A 16,076-nucleotide genomic window follows, 5' to 3' on the forward strand; every position below is an offset into this window, starting at 1 on the left:
TTTGTCATATTCTATAAAAAACCCCTGTACCCCTTAAAAACGCTAAAAATACCCGGACTTGTGCTTTCTCACACATGCCCAGCAACCCTTTTAATGTGAATTCCTGCACCCCCAACTCCCTTAATTTATTTCTCATCATCTCTCTCTGTATCCCATACTTCCTGCAACTCAGAACTACATGTTCTACTGACTCCTCTTCCTGACATTCCTCACACAATCCTGTCTGGTGTTTCCCTATCATTTTCAATGTCTTGTTTAATGCACAATGCCCCAGCCTTAACCTAGTCCACACAGTTTCCTCTCTTCTGTTTCCATTACCTACCCTAGTAACTGCAACACTCTTTTGTATTTGATATAAATGCCTCCCTTTCCCCTCCCTGTCCCATCTTTCTTGCCACATTCGGTTGACTTTTTCCCAGATTACACACTTAACCTCTGCTTTACTGATACTAATGTGCCTCCACATTTTCTTTCTTTAACACCCTCTTTGCCAACTCATCCACCCTCTCATTCCCCTTCACCCCTACATGTGCTGGAACCCATAGAAATTTTACCTGACCTCCCTGATTTGCAATTCTTGTAACTAACTGAAGGACTTCATAAAGTACATCTTGCCGACTGTTTGTGTGAAAAGACCTTAAACTTGCTAGAACTGAGGATGAATCTGAACATATCAATGCTTTGGCTTGTCTGGCTTTCTGCACCCATTGCAACGCAACCAACACTGCCAACATCTCCACTGTAAACACCCCTAACTTATTAGATGTTCTTCTGCTGATTCCAATTTCTTTTGCTGGTATTACCACCCCAAACCCTGTCACTCCTGTTTCAGGTTCCTTCGCACCATCCGTATAAATGTGAATATAATCACTATACTTTTCCATCACATGACAGTTAAATGCATTTACCAAATCTGTTTTATATCTTTCTTTCCTTTTTACCTCTAACAAATGCCAGTCTATGTCAGGCCATACAAGCTTCCATGGAGCTACAACCGGATAAACTACTGAAGGACTTATCCTCAGATCAAATACTCCACATTCTTTCGCGATATCATTCCCTACCTGACTAAAGGTATCCCTCTGAAACCTCCCATTTTCCCAGCACTCCTGCAACACTCCTTTAGTAGGGTGAGAATCATTGTGCCCCTGCAAGTTAGCCCAGTAGTTTGCCATCAGTTGCATCCTTCTTAGTTCCAAAGGCATTATTCCCATTTCTGCCTGTAGGGCTGACACTGGTGACGTTTTAAAAGCCCCACTGCACACTCTCAAGGCCTGAGCCTGAATCACATCCAGTTTCCTTATAAGAGACCTAGCTGCTGATCCATATACTATATTTCCATAATCCAATACAGATCTTACTAAAGCCACATACATTCTCTTCAAAGCTGAACAACTTGCTCCCCATTCCCTACCAGTCAAACATCTCATCACATTTATTACTTTTTTACATTTCTCCTCACACACATGGTCCTTTTATACTCAGTCAACCAATGACGGGAAAGTTTACAATGGAAGGTCTTCCTGCTCTGGAAAAGTATTTTCTCTAGCAATACTGTTTGAGGCCAGCTGGTGTCACTTGGGAGCGTACTTTTAAAAATCATTACAGTACATCTGACTGGCTATTTAAGGAAAAATCCTGAAATGCCAAATAAAGAATCGGAACTTAATAGTTGGTATCTCTGGAGATGGAGATGTCAGCTGGTGGGCAGAGCGGCACAGCTTTAGAATACAAGGGCGTCCCTTTAGTCAAAGGGTGATGAATCTGTGGAATTCATTGCTACAGATGGATAAACAGTACTGTATTTGTCCATGTGGACCAGAGAACGAGTTTGTAAATCTGGCGGGAGCAAAGGATGTTAGGAATGGTGAGGGGTGGCAGACGGGTGCTAGGGGTGGGGAGTGGCATGGGTGCAGACACACCTAGTCCTGAGACACCAGGCAAGATAATTTGATTCCAAACAATTGGTTTATTGATCATTACATTATTTCTCTCTGCTGCTTCCTGCTCCCTCCCCTCTCTCGTTTCCCCAACCATGATACCCCTCTGCCTGTCCCCTTTCAACTTTCAGTCCACAATAGAGATCCATGCCAGAATCAGTTTTATCATCACTCACATGTCATGAAATTAGTTGTTTTTTTTTGCGGCAGCAGTACTGTGCAATACATAAAATTACTACAGTCTGTGTAAAAGTGTTAGGCACCCCAGCTATAGGTATGTGCCTGAGAGTTTTGCACAGTACTGTATTTAAAGCAGACGTTGATAGTAGGTGTGTCAAAGATTATGGGGAGAAGGCAGGAGAATGGAGTTGAGGGAAAATATATTAGCCATGATGGAATAATGAATTGATGGGCTAATTCTACTCCTATGATTTTAGAATGCAAACAGACAAAGTGACTGGCCAAGGATGTGGCAGGTGGAATATGCGGAGGAAAAATAGAAAATCACTTATTCTTACCATGTTGAGTCACTGAAAGGTGTTGGTGTTCAGAGAGACATGGGTGTCTTTAGACACACATTGCTGGAGACTAACATTGCAGGTACATTTAGTAATGAGGAAGGTAAATGATATTTTGGCATTATTAAAAGAGGACTTGAATATAAGTGTAGAAACATCTTGCTTTGATCAGACGGGTCTTTGGTAGGACCACATCTAGAATAAAATGTTCAACTTTGGCCACTTTCTCTAAGCAAGTGTTTCTGTGTGATAGGGGGAGTATGGTGAAGGTTCACGAGATTGGTTCCAGGGAGTGTGCGTTTGCCGTATGAGGAACCGTTATGCAGACGGGACTTGCTCTTCCTTGGATTTAAAAGAATAAGAGGTAGTATCACTGAAATGTAAAATATTCTTATGGAACTTACAAGTATAAATGTAAAATTTGTGTTGGGTTTAGAACCCAGAGTCATAATCTCAAGATATGGATTATCTATTCAGGGCAGAGTTAAGAAAAGTTTTTTTTCACTCTGAGGCTGCTGAGTGCTTGGAGTTCTGTACATGAGGTTCAGTACATTCAAGGGGGTGATCAGTAGACTTTCCGATATTAAGGGAGCGGGACAGTGTTTAGAGCAGTGAAGTCACAGGGGTAAAATGTTAGTCATGGTGAAGCAGACTGGTCGATCCCTGACGGAGGATCAGAGGCGGAGGCGGTCATTGAGTTTAAATTCCTGGGTGTCACTATCTCAGAGCACCTGGCCTGGACCCATCATATAAATGTAATTGCGAAGAAAGCACGGCTTCTTTAGGAGTCTACGGAGGTTCGGCACGTGATCGAAAACCTTGGCAAACTTCTTTCGATGTATGGTGGAAAGTGTGCTGACTGGCTGCATTACGGCCTGGTGTGAGAGCACCAATGCCTTTGAGCAGAAAATCCGATAAAAGGTAGCGATTCGGCCCAGTACATCACGGGTAAAACCTTCCCCACCATTGAGCACACCTACACAGAACGCTGCCACAAGAGCGGCAGCCAGCACCAAGGACCTCCACATCCAGGCCATGTTCGCTTCTCGTTACCACCATCAGGCAAAGGGGTACAGGAGCCTCTGGGTTCCGCATTACCAGGCAATCGCCTCAATTACCATCCACAAAATGGTGTGTACCCGGTGCGTGAACGGACCCGGTGTGGGGAGGCATAGTGCAAACTGAGTGGGTGGGTGACCCTTGGTTCTGGTTTGCTGGCCGGGGAGTGTGAGGGCTCAGAGTCCGGCCCCACCCCACCCCACCCTAGGCGAGGACAGGCCCAGGGGGGCGGCGCCTTGAACAGAGCATCGGCTCGCCAGTGAGGGCGGAAACTCGTGGGGGAGGATGTAGAACAGAACTGAACCAGGCAGAGCGCACAGAGGCGGCGGCTGCCGCTGCTTGTTCTTGGCTGTGGGGCTAGTACATCCACACAGGTCGAATAGCCCGAGCACCAGCTCCGGTCGAACCACACCTCTCCCCTCACCCTTAGTGCCGACTCGGCCCGACCCGCGAAGTATGGATTTAAAGAGCGAACTACTCAAGTCCATCTGGTACGCCTTCACCGCCCTGGATCGGGAGAAAAGCGGCAAGGTATCCAAGTCCCAGCTCAAGGTAAGCACACTCCGGTACCAGGACATGCCCACTGGCGAGCGGGCAGAACGAAGGGTGCGGCGCCTCCCGTTTCCCCCAGAGATATTTTGTCCCCCACTGGACCTTAAACTCCCCCTCCTCGAGTGTAACTCCTTTCCCCTGTGTGTTAGCCCCACCAGCGCTCCTCTTCTGGGAGCTCCCTGACTTCGACATCCGCCTGTCCTTGACCAAGTGTTCCCGTGATCTGGCGAGGAAGTGGGAACTTTGAGAAAACCCCTCAGGTGTTTTCCACCGTGACAGAACTCTGGGTGGGGTATGCCTGATTTGGAAGTCTGGTATCGGGTATATAGGATGTACTGACTGTCTTCCAGACCCCAGTACTGCACTAGGAGAGGGTTCGATCCCGACCCAAGGTTGAATGTTTGTGAACCGCTCTCCCTGTCACCGTGTGGATTTCCTCCGGGTGCTCCAGTTTCCTCCCACAGCCCAAAGACGAGGGAAGGGGGAGAAGGGTTGGGTTTGTATTGGCCAATGCCAATTGCCCCTAATGTGAAGATTAGTGATTGATCTGGGAGCCATTGATGGGAATGTGGGGAGACTTTTAAAAACAAAACATTAATGTAAGATTCAGGAACATGGTTGCTGTGTTGAATATCTTGTTCCTCTAAGACCCTATAACACTGGTATCACCTCTCCAGTGTGTTTGGATGTCTGCAGGAGGTAGCCCATATCTCCGCTGCCTACAGGAGAACGGAGCAGTTGTTTGGTGCTGGGCTGGAGGTCTCAGTTCTTGAACATTCCATTCCTTAGTTGCCCAAAGGGTGCAGGGGTGCATTGAAAGTGGTGAATTTCATCTGCCATCACTCGGAGGTGCTCCTGAGCTTCTGAAAGTAACCAAAGTTTTCCAGGGTCTTGCCGTATTGTCGGACTAGGAGATGGTGTTGTGCGGTGGAGGTAGGCTGGTAGAGACTACGGTCCTCTGAAGTAGTAGATGGAGCCCAGTCCATCACAGGAAAAGCTCCCCACCCCCCCACCCCAATCATCAAGAAGCGTAGCTGCAAGAAGGCATCAAGTGCCCCTGCCATCCAGGCCACGCTACTACCCTTGGGCAGGAGGTTACATTTACATTTGCTCCAGGAAGATCCCACATCACTGGGATCAGGAACAGTTGTTACCCTACAACCACCAGGCTCGGAACAGTTGTTAACCCTTACAACCATCAGGCTCGGAACAATTGTTAACCCCTACAACCATTGGGCTCGGAACAGTTGTTAACCCCTACAACCACCGGGCTGAGAACAGTTGTTAACCCCTACAACCACCGGGCTGAGAACAGTTGTTAACCCCTACAACCACCGGGCTGAGAACAGTTGTTAACCCCTACAACCACCGGGCTGAGAACAGTCGTTAACCTACAATCACCAGGCTCGGAACAGTTGTTACCCTACAACCACCAGGCTCGGAACAGTTGTTAACCCCTACAACCACCGGGCTGAGAACAGTTGTTACCCTACAATCACCGGGCTCGGAACAGTTGTTACCCTACAATCACCGGGCTCGGAACAGTTGTTCCCCTACAACCACCGGGCTCGGAACAGTTATTACCCTACAACCATCGGGCTGGAACAGTTGTTACTCCTACAACCACCAGGCTCCTGAACCTGCAGGGATAACTTCACTCACCTCAACACTGAACTTCTCTTGAATCACCTCCAATAACTCGACAACTCAATATTATTTATTTACTTCTTAAAAAAATATTTGCACAGTTCGTCTTCTGTGCCTTGATTGTCAGTCTCTTATTTATAGTTTTTCATAAACTCTATTGTATTTATTTTCCTGTAAATATCTGCAAGAAAATGAATCTCAAAGTCATATATGATGAAACGTATGTACTTTGACAATAAATTTAATTTGATTTTGTACTCTGAAGTAGTGCAGTGGTCAGCCTAGCAAAGGACTCTGATGCTTGGCGGGCATGTGGATTTGAGCAATGTACCATAATCCAGTGACCCAAACTGGGTTTGGGGGTGAAGAAGCAGCAGTTTCCCTTTCATCCTGTGGACCAGCCATACCAGTGGACAGATTTTCAAGCAGTATTGCAGCGAGGATTTTGAGAAAGTGTGGAATCGAGTCTACGTTGGGATTGGGTCTGTGGCAGACCCGCTAGTTCGGATTGCATCTTGCACATTATTGTGTCAGCGATTAATGAAAGCCATAGATCTATAGATACTCAACATCTGAAACAAAAAGAAATACCTGAAAAACCTTAGCAGGTCAGCACCTGGGGAGAGAGGAGCAGAATGAATGTATTTGGTCAAAGACCCTTTGTGAGAATTGGGAGGAAGAGGAAACAAGCTGGCTTTAAGGAGAGAGGGGGGCAAGGAAGGGATAGATGAAGCACAGGGAATATCTCTGGTAGGGAAGACAAGGCTCCTCTATCCTCATTCTGTCCAGGGGACATGGCATGAGAGCAGAGCTGTGGGAAATGATGTGACGGTGTAAGGGCTCTCTCTGCTACGGTTAAAAGGAAACCATGTATAATTATGACATCAGTAACTCGGGTTCAGTTCCCACCACTTTCTGTAAGGACTCTGTACATTAGTTCTGTCACTGTGTAGGTTTCCTCTGGGTGTTCCGGTTTCCTGCCATGTACCAGACATAGAGGTGGGTTAGTAGGTTAATTGCTCACATGGTGTAATTGGGCTGTGCATGTGAATTGGTCCGGAAGAGCCTATAACTGTGACGAATCTCTGAATAAATAAAAGAGAAAAAGGAAGACATATCAGCTACACACAGTGCTGGAGGAGCTCAGCAGGTGAGGCAACATCTAAGGAAGGGAATAAACAGTTGACATTTTGGGCCAAGACTCTTCATCAGGACATGTCGGAGGCAACTGTGTGGGGGAAAAATGTAGAATGCATGAATTTCATATGAAAGCTAAATTTGTGTGAGACTCTCTCCCATTTTACAAAGACTACAGCTTATGTGAGGTTGAAGTTGTTAGTGTTTGGCAGCTGTCTATATTTTTATTGGATTTGTTGAGAGATGAAGAACATGTCCATTGTACCTCCGTTGGACAGATATTACAGCTGTGCAAGTGGCTGGTTGAGGAAGTCTCTAGTATTGAGTTTCTCTGTGGTCGGATAGCTTAGCATGTGACAGTGGAGAGTGATGGGTCGGTAAGTAAGCAGTTGATAAGTGGGGTTAATAACTGATTAAAGAGAAGCAAAGTATGCAGGCTTAAACTTGGGGAGGTGAAGTACTTAGCTGATGAAAGAGAGTGAAAATAAGGTGAAATGGGAGAATGGTAGTGAGTTGGGGAGAGTTCAGAGGGAGGAGCTGCAGAGATATTTGGATGTGATGGGCTGGAGAGAGAAAGAGAATGTAAAGTACTAAGTTGAAGAGGGAGGGAGATTCTTCTTGCTCACCGCTTGGTCCCAGTTGCTGTCTGAACTGATGGTGTGCACCTTCATTTGTTTCCAGTGACTGGCATACTGATATCAATGATTTTGTCTCTGGATATCAACATTCACAACGTGACGCAATTTAAACAATACGCCACTTTTCTCACATCTCTCCGTTATATTGCCTCTGCCACGTACTTTCCCACTTTCTCCATCTGTCTAAGTTACTTCGAAGGTTTCTTGGCATACACTTCACAGTCCACCGTCCTGCCCACATTAGTTTTAGACCATAAAGAGTGCAGGAACGGGCCCTCCAGCCCACGATGTTGTCCCAAACTAATTAATTTAATGAGACCTAATTGCTCCTGGCTGCACTTGCTGCACATTCTCTCCATTCTCTGCATAACCTCTCTATTGTGTCTGCCCGCACGCCCACTCCCGGCAGCACATTCTAGCCACCTACCACTCTGTTTTTTAAATCTTACTCCGCACATCATTTTGAGTGTTTCCCCTCTCATCTTAAATGCGTCCCTTTTGGTACGATAAATTTGGACCAGGTTGTGGGAAGATACGAACTGTTGACCTTTCATAATATTACAAACCTCTATCAAGTCTCCCCTTAGCCTTTACCACTCCACCAAAAGCAGTCCTACCCCTCTTTGTGACGCATGCCCTCTAATCCAAACGGCATCCTGGTACCCTCCCCAAAGCCTCCACATCCTTGCCGAAACAGTGCGACCAGAATTGAATGCAAAACTCCAGACGCGACCTGACCAGAATCTTACTAAGCTGCAATGTAGCTTCCTGACTCCTGAACTTAAAGCCTCGACTTCTGAAGGCGAGCACGCCACTTGCCTTCTCTAAGATTCTAGCGTTTTTTTGTGGCCACTTTCAGGGAGCCTTGGACATGGATCTCAAAGGCCCTGTTGTCAGCAAACTTTGAAGTATTGTACAGTATTTTATTTCCTCATCTGAATCACTTATGCATACAAATAGGCCCAAAACCTGATCCTTGTGATACCTCAGCAGTTACTGCTGCCACCGTAAGAAAAATCCCTTCTGTCTGTCAACCAGTGAATTACTCCAATATCATGTGCTCTAATTTTACATGATAACATGGGCTTTGTAAAATACTTGCTCAGTTCTCAGCGTACCAGAGTTAGTAGTCCATGTTCATCGATTGTGTTAGTTACATCTTCAGAAAGGATTCTGGTGGTTGACTTAGTCTAACCCTGTTGATATTTTCAAAGTGTCCTGCTATAGCAGTTGAGAAGAGCGTGGGAGGGAAGGTCACAGTGTGGGAGTTAGCGGAGAAGTGGATTGCTCTCGTGTTGCTCTCGTGCTGATTTCATGGGCTGAATGCCAGGATGAGAAATCGGTAGTCTATCGTTATGTTCCTTGCAAATTTACGCTCGTACTCTGTGTGCTCGCGGAAGGAATATCTTTGTCCATTGTTGGAATCACAGGTGGTCCTAATCTTTGTGCTTTAGAGATCCCACAAAAGAACTGGTTCATCACAGTAGGGTTTCTTCTCAATGTTTTTTCCCATGAGTAGTTATGTATACTGTAGCTCCCACATCCCAGACACCCCTCTGTTTCATTTCTCACCTCGCTTATTTTCTCGACTGCTTCCCCTTGGGTGTTTCACTATCTTCCTTGGCAAACATCAGAAACTAGTTTGCATTTAGTAGTCTAGTTATACTTGTATCTCTTTGTTTTATCCCCGAGTCATTTCTACCTGCTTACTGCCCACTTACTGTTTACATACAGAAAACTGCTGGTTTTTTTTAACATCCATTATCATATCCACACATTCCCTATTTTATTTCCCTTTTTTCTTCCTCTCTCTCAGCAAATGGTATTTAACCTGGTTCTAACTAGGGTTATCACCTCAAAACCAAAGTAAATTTATTTAACAAAGTACATGTATGTCACTATAAACTACCTTGAGCTTCATTTCATAAACACAAGACATTCTACAGATGCTGGAAATCCAAAGCAAAGCACACAAAACATTGGAGGAACACAGCAGGTCAGGCAGCATCTATAGAAATCAATAAACAGTTGGTGTTTCAGGCCGAGCTCCTCCTCCAGGACTGGGAAGGAAGGGGGAAGATGTCAGAATAAAAAGGTAGGTGGAGAGGAAGGAGATCTAGCTATAAGCAGATACTGTAAGTGAGGCCAGGTGGGTGGGAAAGGTAAAGGGCTGGAGAAGAAGGAATCTAATGGGAGAGGAGAGTAGACGATGGGGAAAAAGGGACGGAGGTGAGGCACCAGGGGGAGGTGATTGGTAGATGAGGAGAAGAGATTAAGAGGTCAGAGTATGGAATTGAGGAAGGGGAGAGGAAACTTACCAGAAGGAGAAACCAGTGTTCATGCCAGCAATTTGGAGGCAACCTAAGTGGAATTTAAGATGCTGCAACCTCCATCCTGAGAGTGGCATCGCTGTGGCGGAAAAGGAGCCCGTGGACTAACATGTCAGAACGGGAATGGGGATAGGAATTAAAATGGTCGGCCACTGGGAATTTCTGCTTTTGGCAAGTAGAGTAGAGGCACTTGACAACCCGGTGCCCCAATTTAGGTCAGGCCTCACCAGTGCAGAGGAGGCCACATAGGGAGCACCGACTACAATAGGCGGCCACAATAGATTCTCAGGTGAGCTGTTGCCTCACCTGGAAGGACTGTTTGGGGCCCCGAATGGAGGTAAGGTAACAATAGGTGACCCCCAACAGATCTGCAGGTGAATTTTCATGCAGGTATTTACAGACAAATAAAGTAATGCAGTAGAGTTTACATAAATCAATGTGCCAAAAAAAAATCACACGAATTAAAAAAACATACCGAGAGCATGAGCTTGAAAGTGAGTCTATGGTGTAAAATCAGTTCAGTGTCAGGGTGAGTGAGCTTGATGGTTGTAGGGTGATAACTGTTCCTGATCTTGGTGGTGTGGGACCTAAGGCTCCTGGATGTTTTCCTTGAGAAGAGAGCACAGTCTGGATGGTAGGCTCCTTGATGATGGATGCTGCTTTCTTGTGGCAGCGCACCTTGTAAATATACTCGTTGGTGGGGAGGGTTATATTTGTGATGAACTGGGTTGTATACACCACTTTTTGTTGACTTCTCCCTCCCTGGTTGGCGATTCCATACCAGGCTGTGAGGCAATCAGTCCAGAATGTTCATCTAAAGAAGTCTGTCAAACTTTGCGATGACAAACCAGGATGTGGAAGTTTTAGATGATAAAGGGTGCCGGTGGGCAGTTTATGCGGGGAGAGGGTGGGGGGTAGGAAGCAGCATAGTTTGTGTTCTTGGGGTGGAGCAAAGTACAGGTGTAGAGGAGGATAGTAATGATAGTGAGGGGGTTTGAGAGATGATGAGGTGAGAGCAGGAACAAAAAGCCGGAGGTTGTGGGGACTAGTGGGAGAAAGTGGAAGCAACGAGGGGGAATTCTGAGTAACAAGTGGGGCATAAAATGGGTTTAATGATGGTGGAGTGCAGGATGTGGAACATGTGGCTCAGTAAGGAAATGAGCTGGAGGAAGCGGGGAATAATTGTCGAAGGCGATAAGCTGGCAATATTGGCAACAAATGGTTCATTGTGATGGAGGAGTTACGTGGGGTGTGTCTGATGGAGCTGAAGGACCCCTGGCATCCAGGCAGTCCTCTCTTCTCACCACTGCCGTCAGGAAGGAGGTACCAGACCCTTGAGTCCCACACCACCAGGTTTAGGGACAATTAGTGTCCTTCAACCATCAGACTCCTGAACCAGCACAGATAACTTCACCTCACCTCAGCACCAAACTGATTCCACAATCTATGGGCTCATATACAAGGGCACTTCAACTCGTGTTCTTAGTATGAGCTAAATAACTAAATAAATTACAAACAAGAGAAAATCTGCAGATGCTTGGTCCTGCTGGAGGGTTTCAGCCCGAAATATGGACTGTACTTTTTTCCATAGATGCTGCCTGGCCTGCTGAGTTCCTCCAGCATTTTGTTTGAATTGAATTGACTTTATTTCTTGCATCCTTCATATACATGAGGAGTTAAAATCTTTACGTTATGTCTCCGTCTAAATGTACAATGTCTGATTTATAGTAATTTATAATAAGTAGAGTGTACAACAGGATAGTCAATATAACACTGAAATACAGTTGTGTCAGCATGAGTTAAGCAGTCTGATGGCCTGTTGGAAGAAGCTGTCCCAGAGCCTGTTGGCTTTTATGTTGCGGTACCGTTTCCCAGATGGTAGTAGCTGGAACAGTTTGTGGTTGAGTTGACTCAGGTCCCCAATGATCCTTCGGGCCTTTTTTACAGACCTGTCCTGAATAGTGGGAAGTTCACATCTACAGAAGTGCTGGGCTGTCCACACCACTCTCTGCAGAGTCCTGCGATTGAGGGAAGTACAGTTCTCATACCAGGCAGTGATGCAGTCAGTCAGGATGCTCTCAACTGTGCCCCTGTAGAAAGTTCTTAGGATTTGGAGGCCCACACCAAACTTCTTCAACTGTCTGAGGTGAAAGAGGCACTTTTGTGCCTTTTTCACCACACAGCCGGTATGTACAGACCACGTGAGATCCCCAGTGGTGTTTGTGCTGAGGAACTTAAAACTGTTCACCCTTTCAATCCCAGATCCATTGATGCCAATAGGGGCTAGCCCATTTCCATTCCTCCTGTAGTCCACAACCAGCTCCTTTGGTTTTGCGACTTTGAGGGAGAGGTTGTTTTCTTGACATCACTGTGTCAGGGTGATGACTTCCTCTCCGTAGGCTGCCTCATTATTATTTGAGATCAGGCCAATCAGTGTAGTGTTGTCAGCAAATTTAATTAGCAGGTTAGAGCTGTTGGCAACACAGTCATGGGTATACAGAGGGTAAAGGAGGGAGCTTAGGACACATCTCTGAGGGGCACAGTGTTGAGGGGCAGAGGTGAGGGAGCCCACTCTTACCACCTGCTGTAACTAAATTTAACATTTATGTATGTATTTGCACAGCTTGTCGTCTTTTGCATGTAGATTGATTGTCAGCCTTTGTGTGTAGTTTTACATTGTTTTTATTGTATTTCTGTATTCTCCTGTGAAAGAAAATGAATCTCAGGGTAGCATATGGTGGCATATATGTACTTTGATAATAAATTTACTTTGAACTTTGAAAGTGGTGTGTTAGACTAGAAAAAAAACAGTGTTGTGAGGACGGGAAGTGACTTCTGTGTTACAGATCATAACTATTATAGTTATTATTCACAGTGACACGTAGTTGTGCATATGGTGGAAGGAGTAAAGGTGTAGACAATTTTCTAAATGGGGCAAATCCAGAAATCAGAGGTACAAAGGGACTTGGGAGTCCTTGTGCAGGATTCCATAAAGGTTAACATGCAGATTGAGTGGGTGGTGAGGAAGGCAAATGCAATGTTAGCATTGATTTCAAGAGGGCCAGAATACAAGAGTAAAGATATATTGCTGAGAATTTATAAAGCATTGGTCAGGCAGCATTTAAGTATTGTGAGCTGTTTTGTGTCTCATATCTAAGAAAGGCTGTGCTGGCATTGGAGAGGGTCTAGAAGAGGTTCACTAGAATGATCCCAGGAACAAAAGGGTTAATGCATTAGCAGTATTTGATGGCTCTGGGTCTGTATTCACTGTAGTTTAGAAGAATAATGGGGAATCTCATTGAAACTTTCAGAATATTGAAAGGCCTAGATAGAGTGTAGGCAGAGATGTTTCCAATAATGGGAGAATCTAGAGCCAGAGGGCACAGCCTGAGGTTAGAAGGATGTCCCTTTGGAACAGGGATGAGGAGGAATTTCATTAACCATAGGGAATTGAATCTGTGGAATTCATTGCCATAGATGACTGTGGAGGCCAAGTCGTTGGGTATATTTAAAGCAGAGATTGATAGGTTCTTGATTAGTAAGGGTGTCAAAGGTTACAAGAAGGCAGGAGAAAGGTGTTGAAATGATAATAAGTCAGCTATGATTAAAATGTGGAGAAGATTTGATGGGCTGAATGGCCTAATTCTGCTCCTGTGTCCTATCGTCCTATAGCTTCAGGTAAACACATTTGCACCATTTCCACCCCCTCAGCCAGAGCCTAAGTGTGTGGTTGCCAGGGTAACTGACTGTGGTCTACTGGAGAGATAAGTGTGAGAGTTGCTGTACGTTGCTTAACCGTGTTAAAGTTCTACTGAATCTTGGGCTGTCTCCTGCAGGTCTTGTCACACAACCTGTACACAGCGCTGAACATCCCTCATGATCCCTCGGCTCTGGAAGACCACTTTCGTGATGACAACGATGGGCCTGTGTCCAGCCAAGGCTACATGCCTTACCTCAACAAGTACATCCTGGGCAAGGTGAGTCTGGCTTTCAGTTGGCCTATCAAGTCCATACTAACCAGTCAATCACACCAACACCCTCCCCACATTCCCATCATGCCCCTCATTCCAACACTCAACCACACACTGGGGGCAAGTTATGGTAACCAATCAATCTACCAACCTGCATGCGTTCAGGATGTGGGAGGAAACAAAGGCATGTGGTGGAACCGAAGGACACAGCAGTACAGATCCATAATTCCTTGAAAGCCGCGTCACAATTAGATAGGGTCGTAAAGCGAGCTTTTGGCACATAGGTCAGAGTTTTGGGTACAGAAGTTGGAGTATAATGTTGAAGTTACGTAAGATGTTGGTAAGACCAAATCTGGAGTATTGTGTGCTGTTCTGGTCACCTGCCTGCAAGAAACATATCAATAAGTTTGAAGAGTATAGAGCAAGTTTACAGGGGTATTGCTGAGTTGTGAGGGCCTGAGTTTTAGGGAAAGCTGAGTAGGTTTGGATTTTATTCTCTAGAGCGTGGAAGATTGAGGGGAGATTAAATAGAGGAATACAGAATTAAGAGGGGTGTAGATATGATAAATGCAAGCAGGCTTTTTCCACTGAGGTTGGATGAAGCTGGAGCTAAAGGTCATGGGTTAATAGTGAAAGGTGAAATGTTTGAGGGGAACGTGATAGGGAACTTCTTCACTCAGAGATGGTGTGTGGAACAAGCTGCCAGTAGAAGTGGTGGATATGGGTTAAACTTTGGCATTTAAGAGAAGTTTTGACAAGTACATGGACGCAAGGGCTATAGTTCAGGTGCGGGTAGATGTGACTAAGTAGAATAACAGTTCAGCGCCAAACAGATGGGTAAAAGGGCCTGTTTCTGTGTTATAGTGCTCTATGACTCTGATAAAGGAGAAGACTCAATAGACAATAATAAACAATAGACGATAGGTGCAGGAGTAGGCCATTCGGCCCTTTGAGCCATTCACTGTGATCATGGCTGATCATCCACAATCAGTACCCTTTTCCTGCCTTCTCCCCATATCCCTTCACTCCGCTATCTTTAAGAGCTCTATCCATCTCTTTCTTGAAAGCATCCAGAGACTTGGCCTCCACTGCCTTCTGGGGCAGAGCATTCCACATATCCACCACTCTCTGGGTGAAAAAGTTTTTCCTCAACTCCGTTCTAAATGGCCTACCCCTTATTCTTAAACTGTGGCCTCTGGTTCTGGACTCACCCATCGGCGGGAACATGCTTCCTGTCTCCAGCATGTCCAATCCCTTAATAATCTTATACGTTTCAATCAGATCCCCTCTCATCCTTCTAAATTCTAGTGTATACAAGCCCAGTCACTCCAATCTTTCAACATATGACAGTCCCGCCATCCCAGGAATTAACCATGTGAACCTACGTTGCACTCCTTCAATAGCAAGAATGTCCTTCCTCAAATTTGAAGACCAAAACTGCACACAATACTCTAGGTATCGTCTCACCAGGGCCCTGTACAGCTGCAGAAGGACCTCTTTGCTCCTATGCTCAATTCCAGCATACCATTAGCTTTCTTCACTGCCTGCTGTACCTGCATGCTTGCTTTCAGTGACTGATATACAAGAACACCTAGATCTCGTTGTACTTCCCCTTTTCCTAACTTGACTCCATTTAGATAATAATCTGCCTTCCTGTTCTTACCACCAAAGTGGATAACTTCACATTTATCCACATTAAACTGCATCTGCCATGCATCCGCCCACTCACCCAGCGTGTCCAAGTCACCCTGCATTCTCATAACATCCTCCTCACATTTCACACTGCCACCGAGCTTTGTGTCATCTGCAAATTTGCTGATGTTACTTTCAATCCCTTCATCTAATTCATTAATATATATTGTAAACAGCTGCAGTCCCAACACTGAACCCTGCGGTGCCCCACTGGTCACCGCCTGCCATTCCGAAAGGGACCCGTTAACCGCTACTCTGTTTTCTGTCAACCAGCCAATTTTCAATCCATGTCAGTACTCTGCCCCCAATGCCACGTGCCCTAATTTTGCCCACTAATCTCCTATGTGGGACTTTCTCAAAGGCTTTCTGAAAGTTCAGGTACACTATATCCACTGGCTCTCCCTCGTCCATTTTCATAGTTACATCCTCAAAAAATTCCAGAAGATTAGTCAAGCATGATTTCCCCTTCGTAAATCCATGCTGACTCGGACCGATCCTGTTACTGCTATCCAAATGTGCCGCTATTTCATCTTTTATAATTGACTCCAGCATCTTTCCCACCACTGACGTCAGGCTAACCGGTCGATAATTC

The 16,076-nt window shown here is 45.5% G+C and overlaps 1 protein-coding gene across 1 annotated transcript in view; it reads left to right on the top strand.

Annotated features, from left to right (window-relative positions):
- Positions 1 to 3,752: 3,752 nt before the first annotated feature.
- LOC134351725 (differentially expressed in FDCP 6 homolog) overlaps positions 3,753 to 16,076 on the top strand; it is a 68,495-nt gene continuing 56,171 nt past the window's right edge. The window contains exons 1-2 of the mRNA XM_063058302.1: positions 3,753 to 4,069; positions 13,658 to 13,798. Coding sequence (XP_062914372.1) covers positions 3,974 to 4,069; positions 13,658 to 13,798 — 237 coding nt within the window. The 5' untranslated portion in view covers positions 3,753 to 3,973. The remainder of the gene's footprint in view (positions 4,070 to 13,657; positions 13,799 to 16,076) is intronic.

Source organism: Mobula hypostoma, chromosome 9 (assembly GCF_963921235.1).
Source record: "Mobula hypostoma chromosome 9, sMobHyp1.1, whole genome shotgun sequence".
Classification (NCBI taxonomy): domain Eukaryota; kingdom Metazoa; phylum Chordata; class Chondrichthyes; order Myliobatiformes; family Myliobatidae; genus Mobula; species Mobula hypostoma.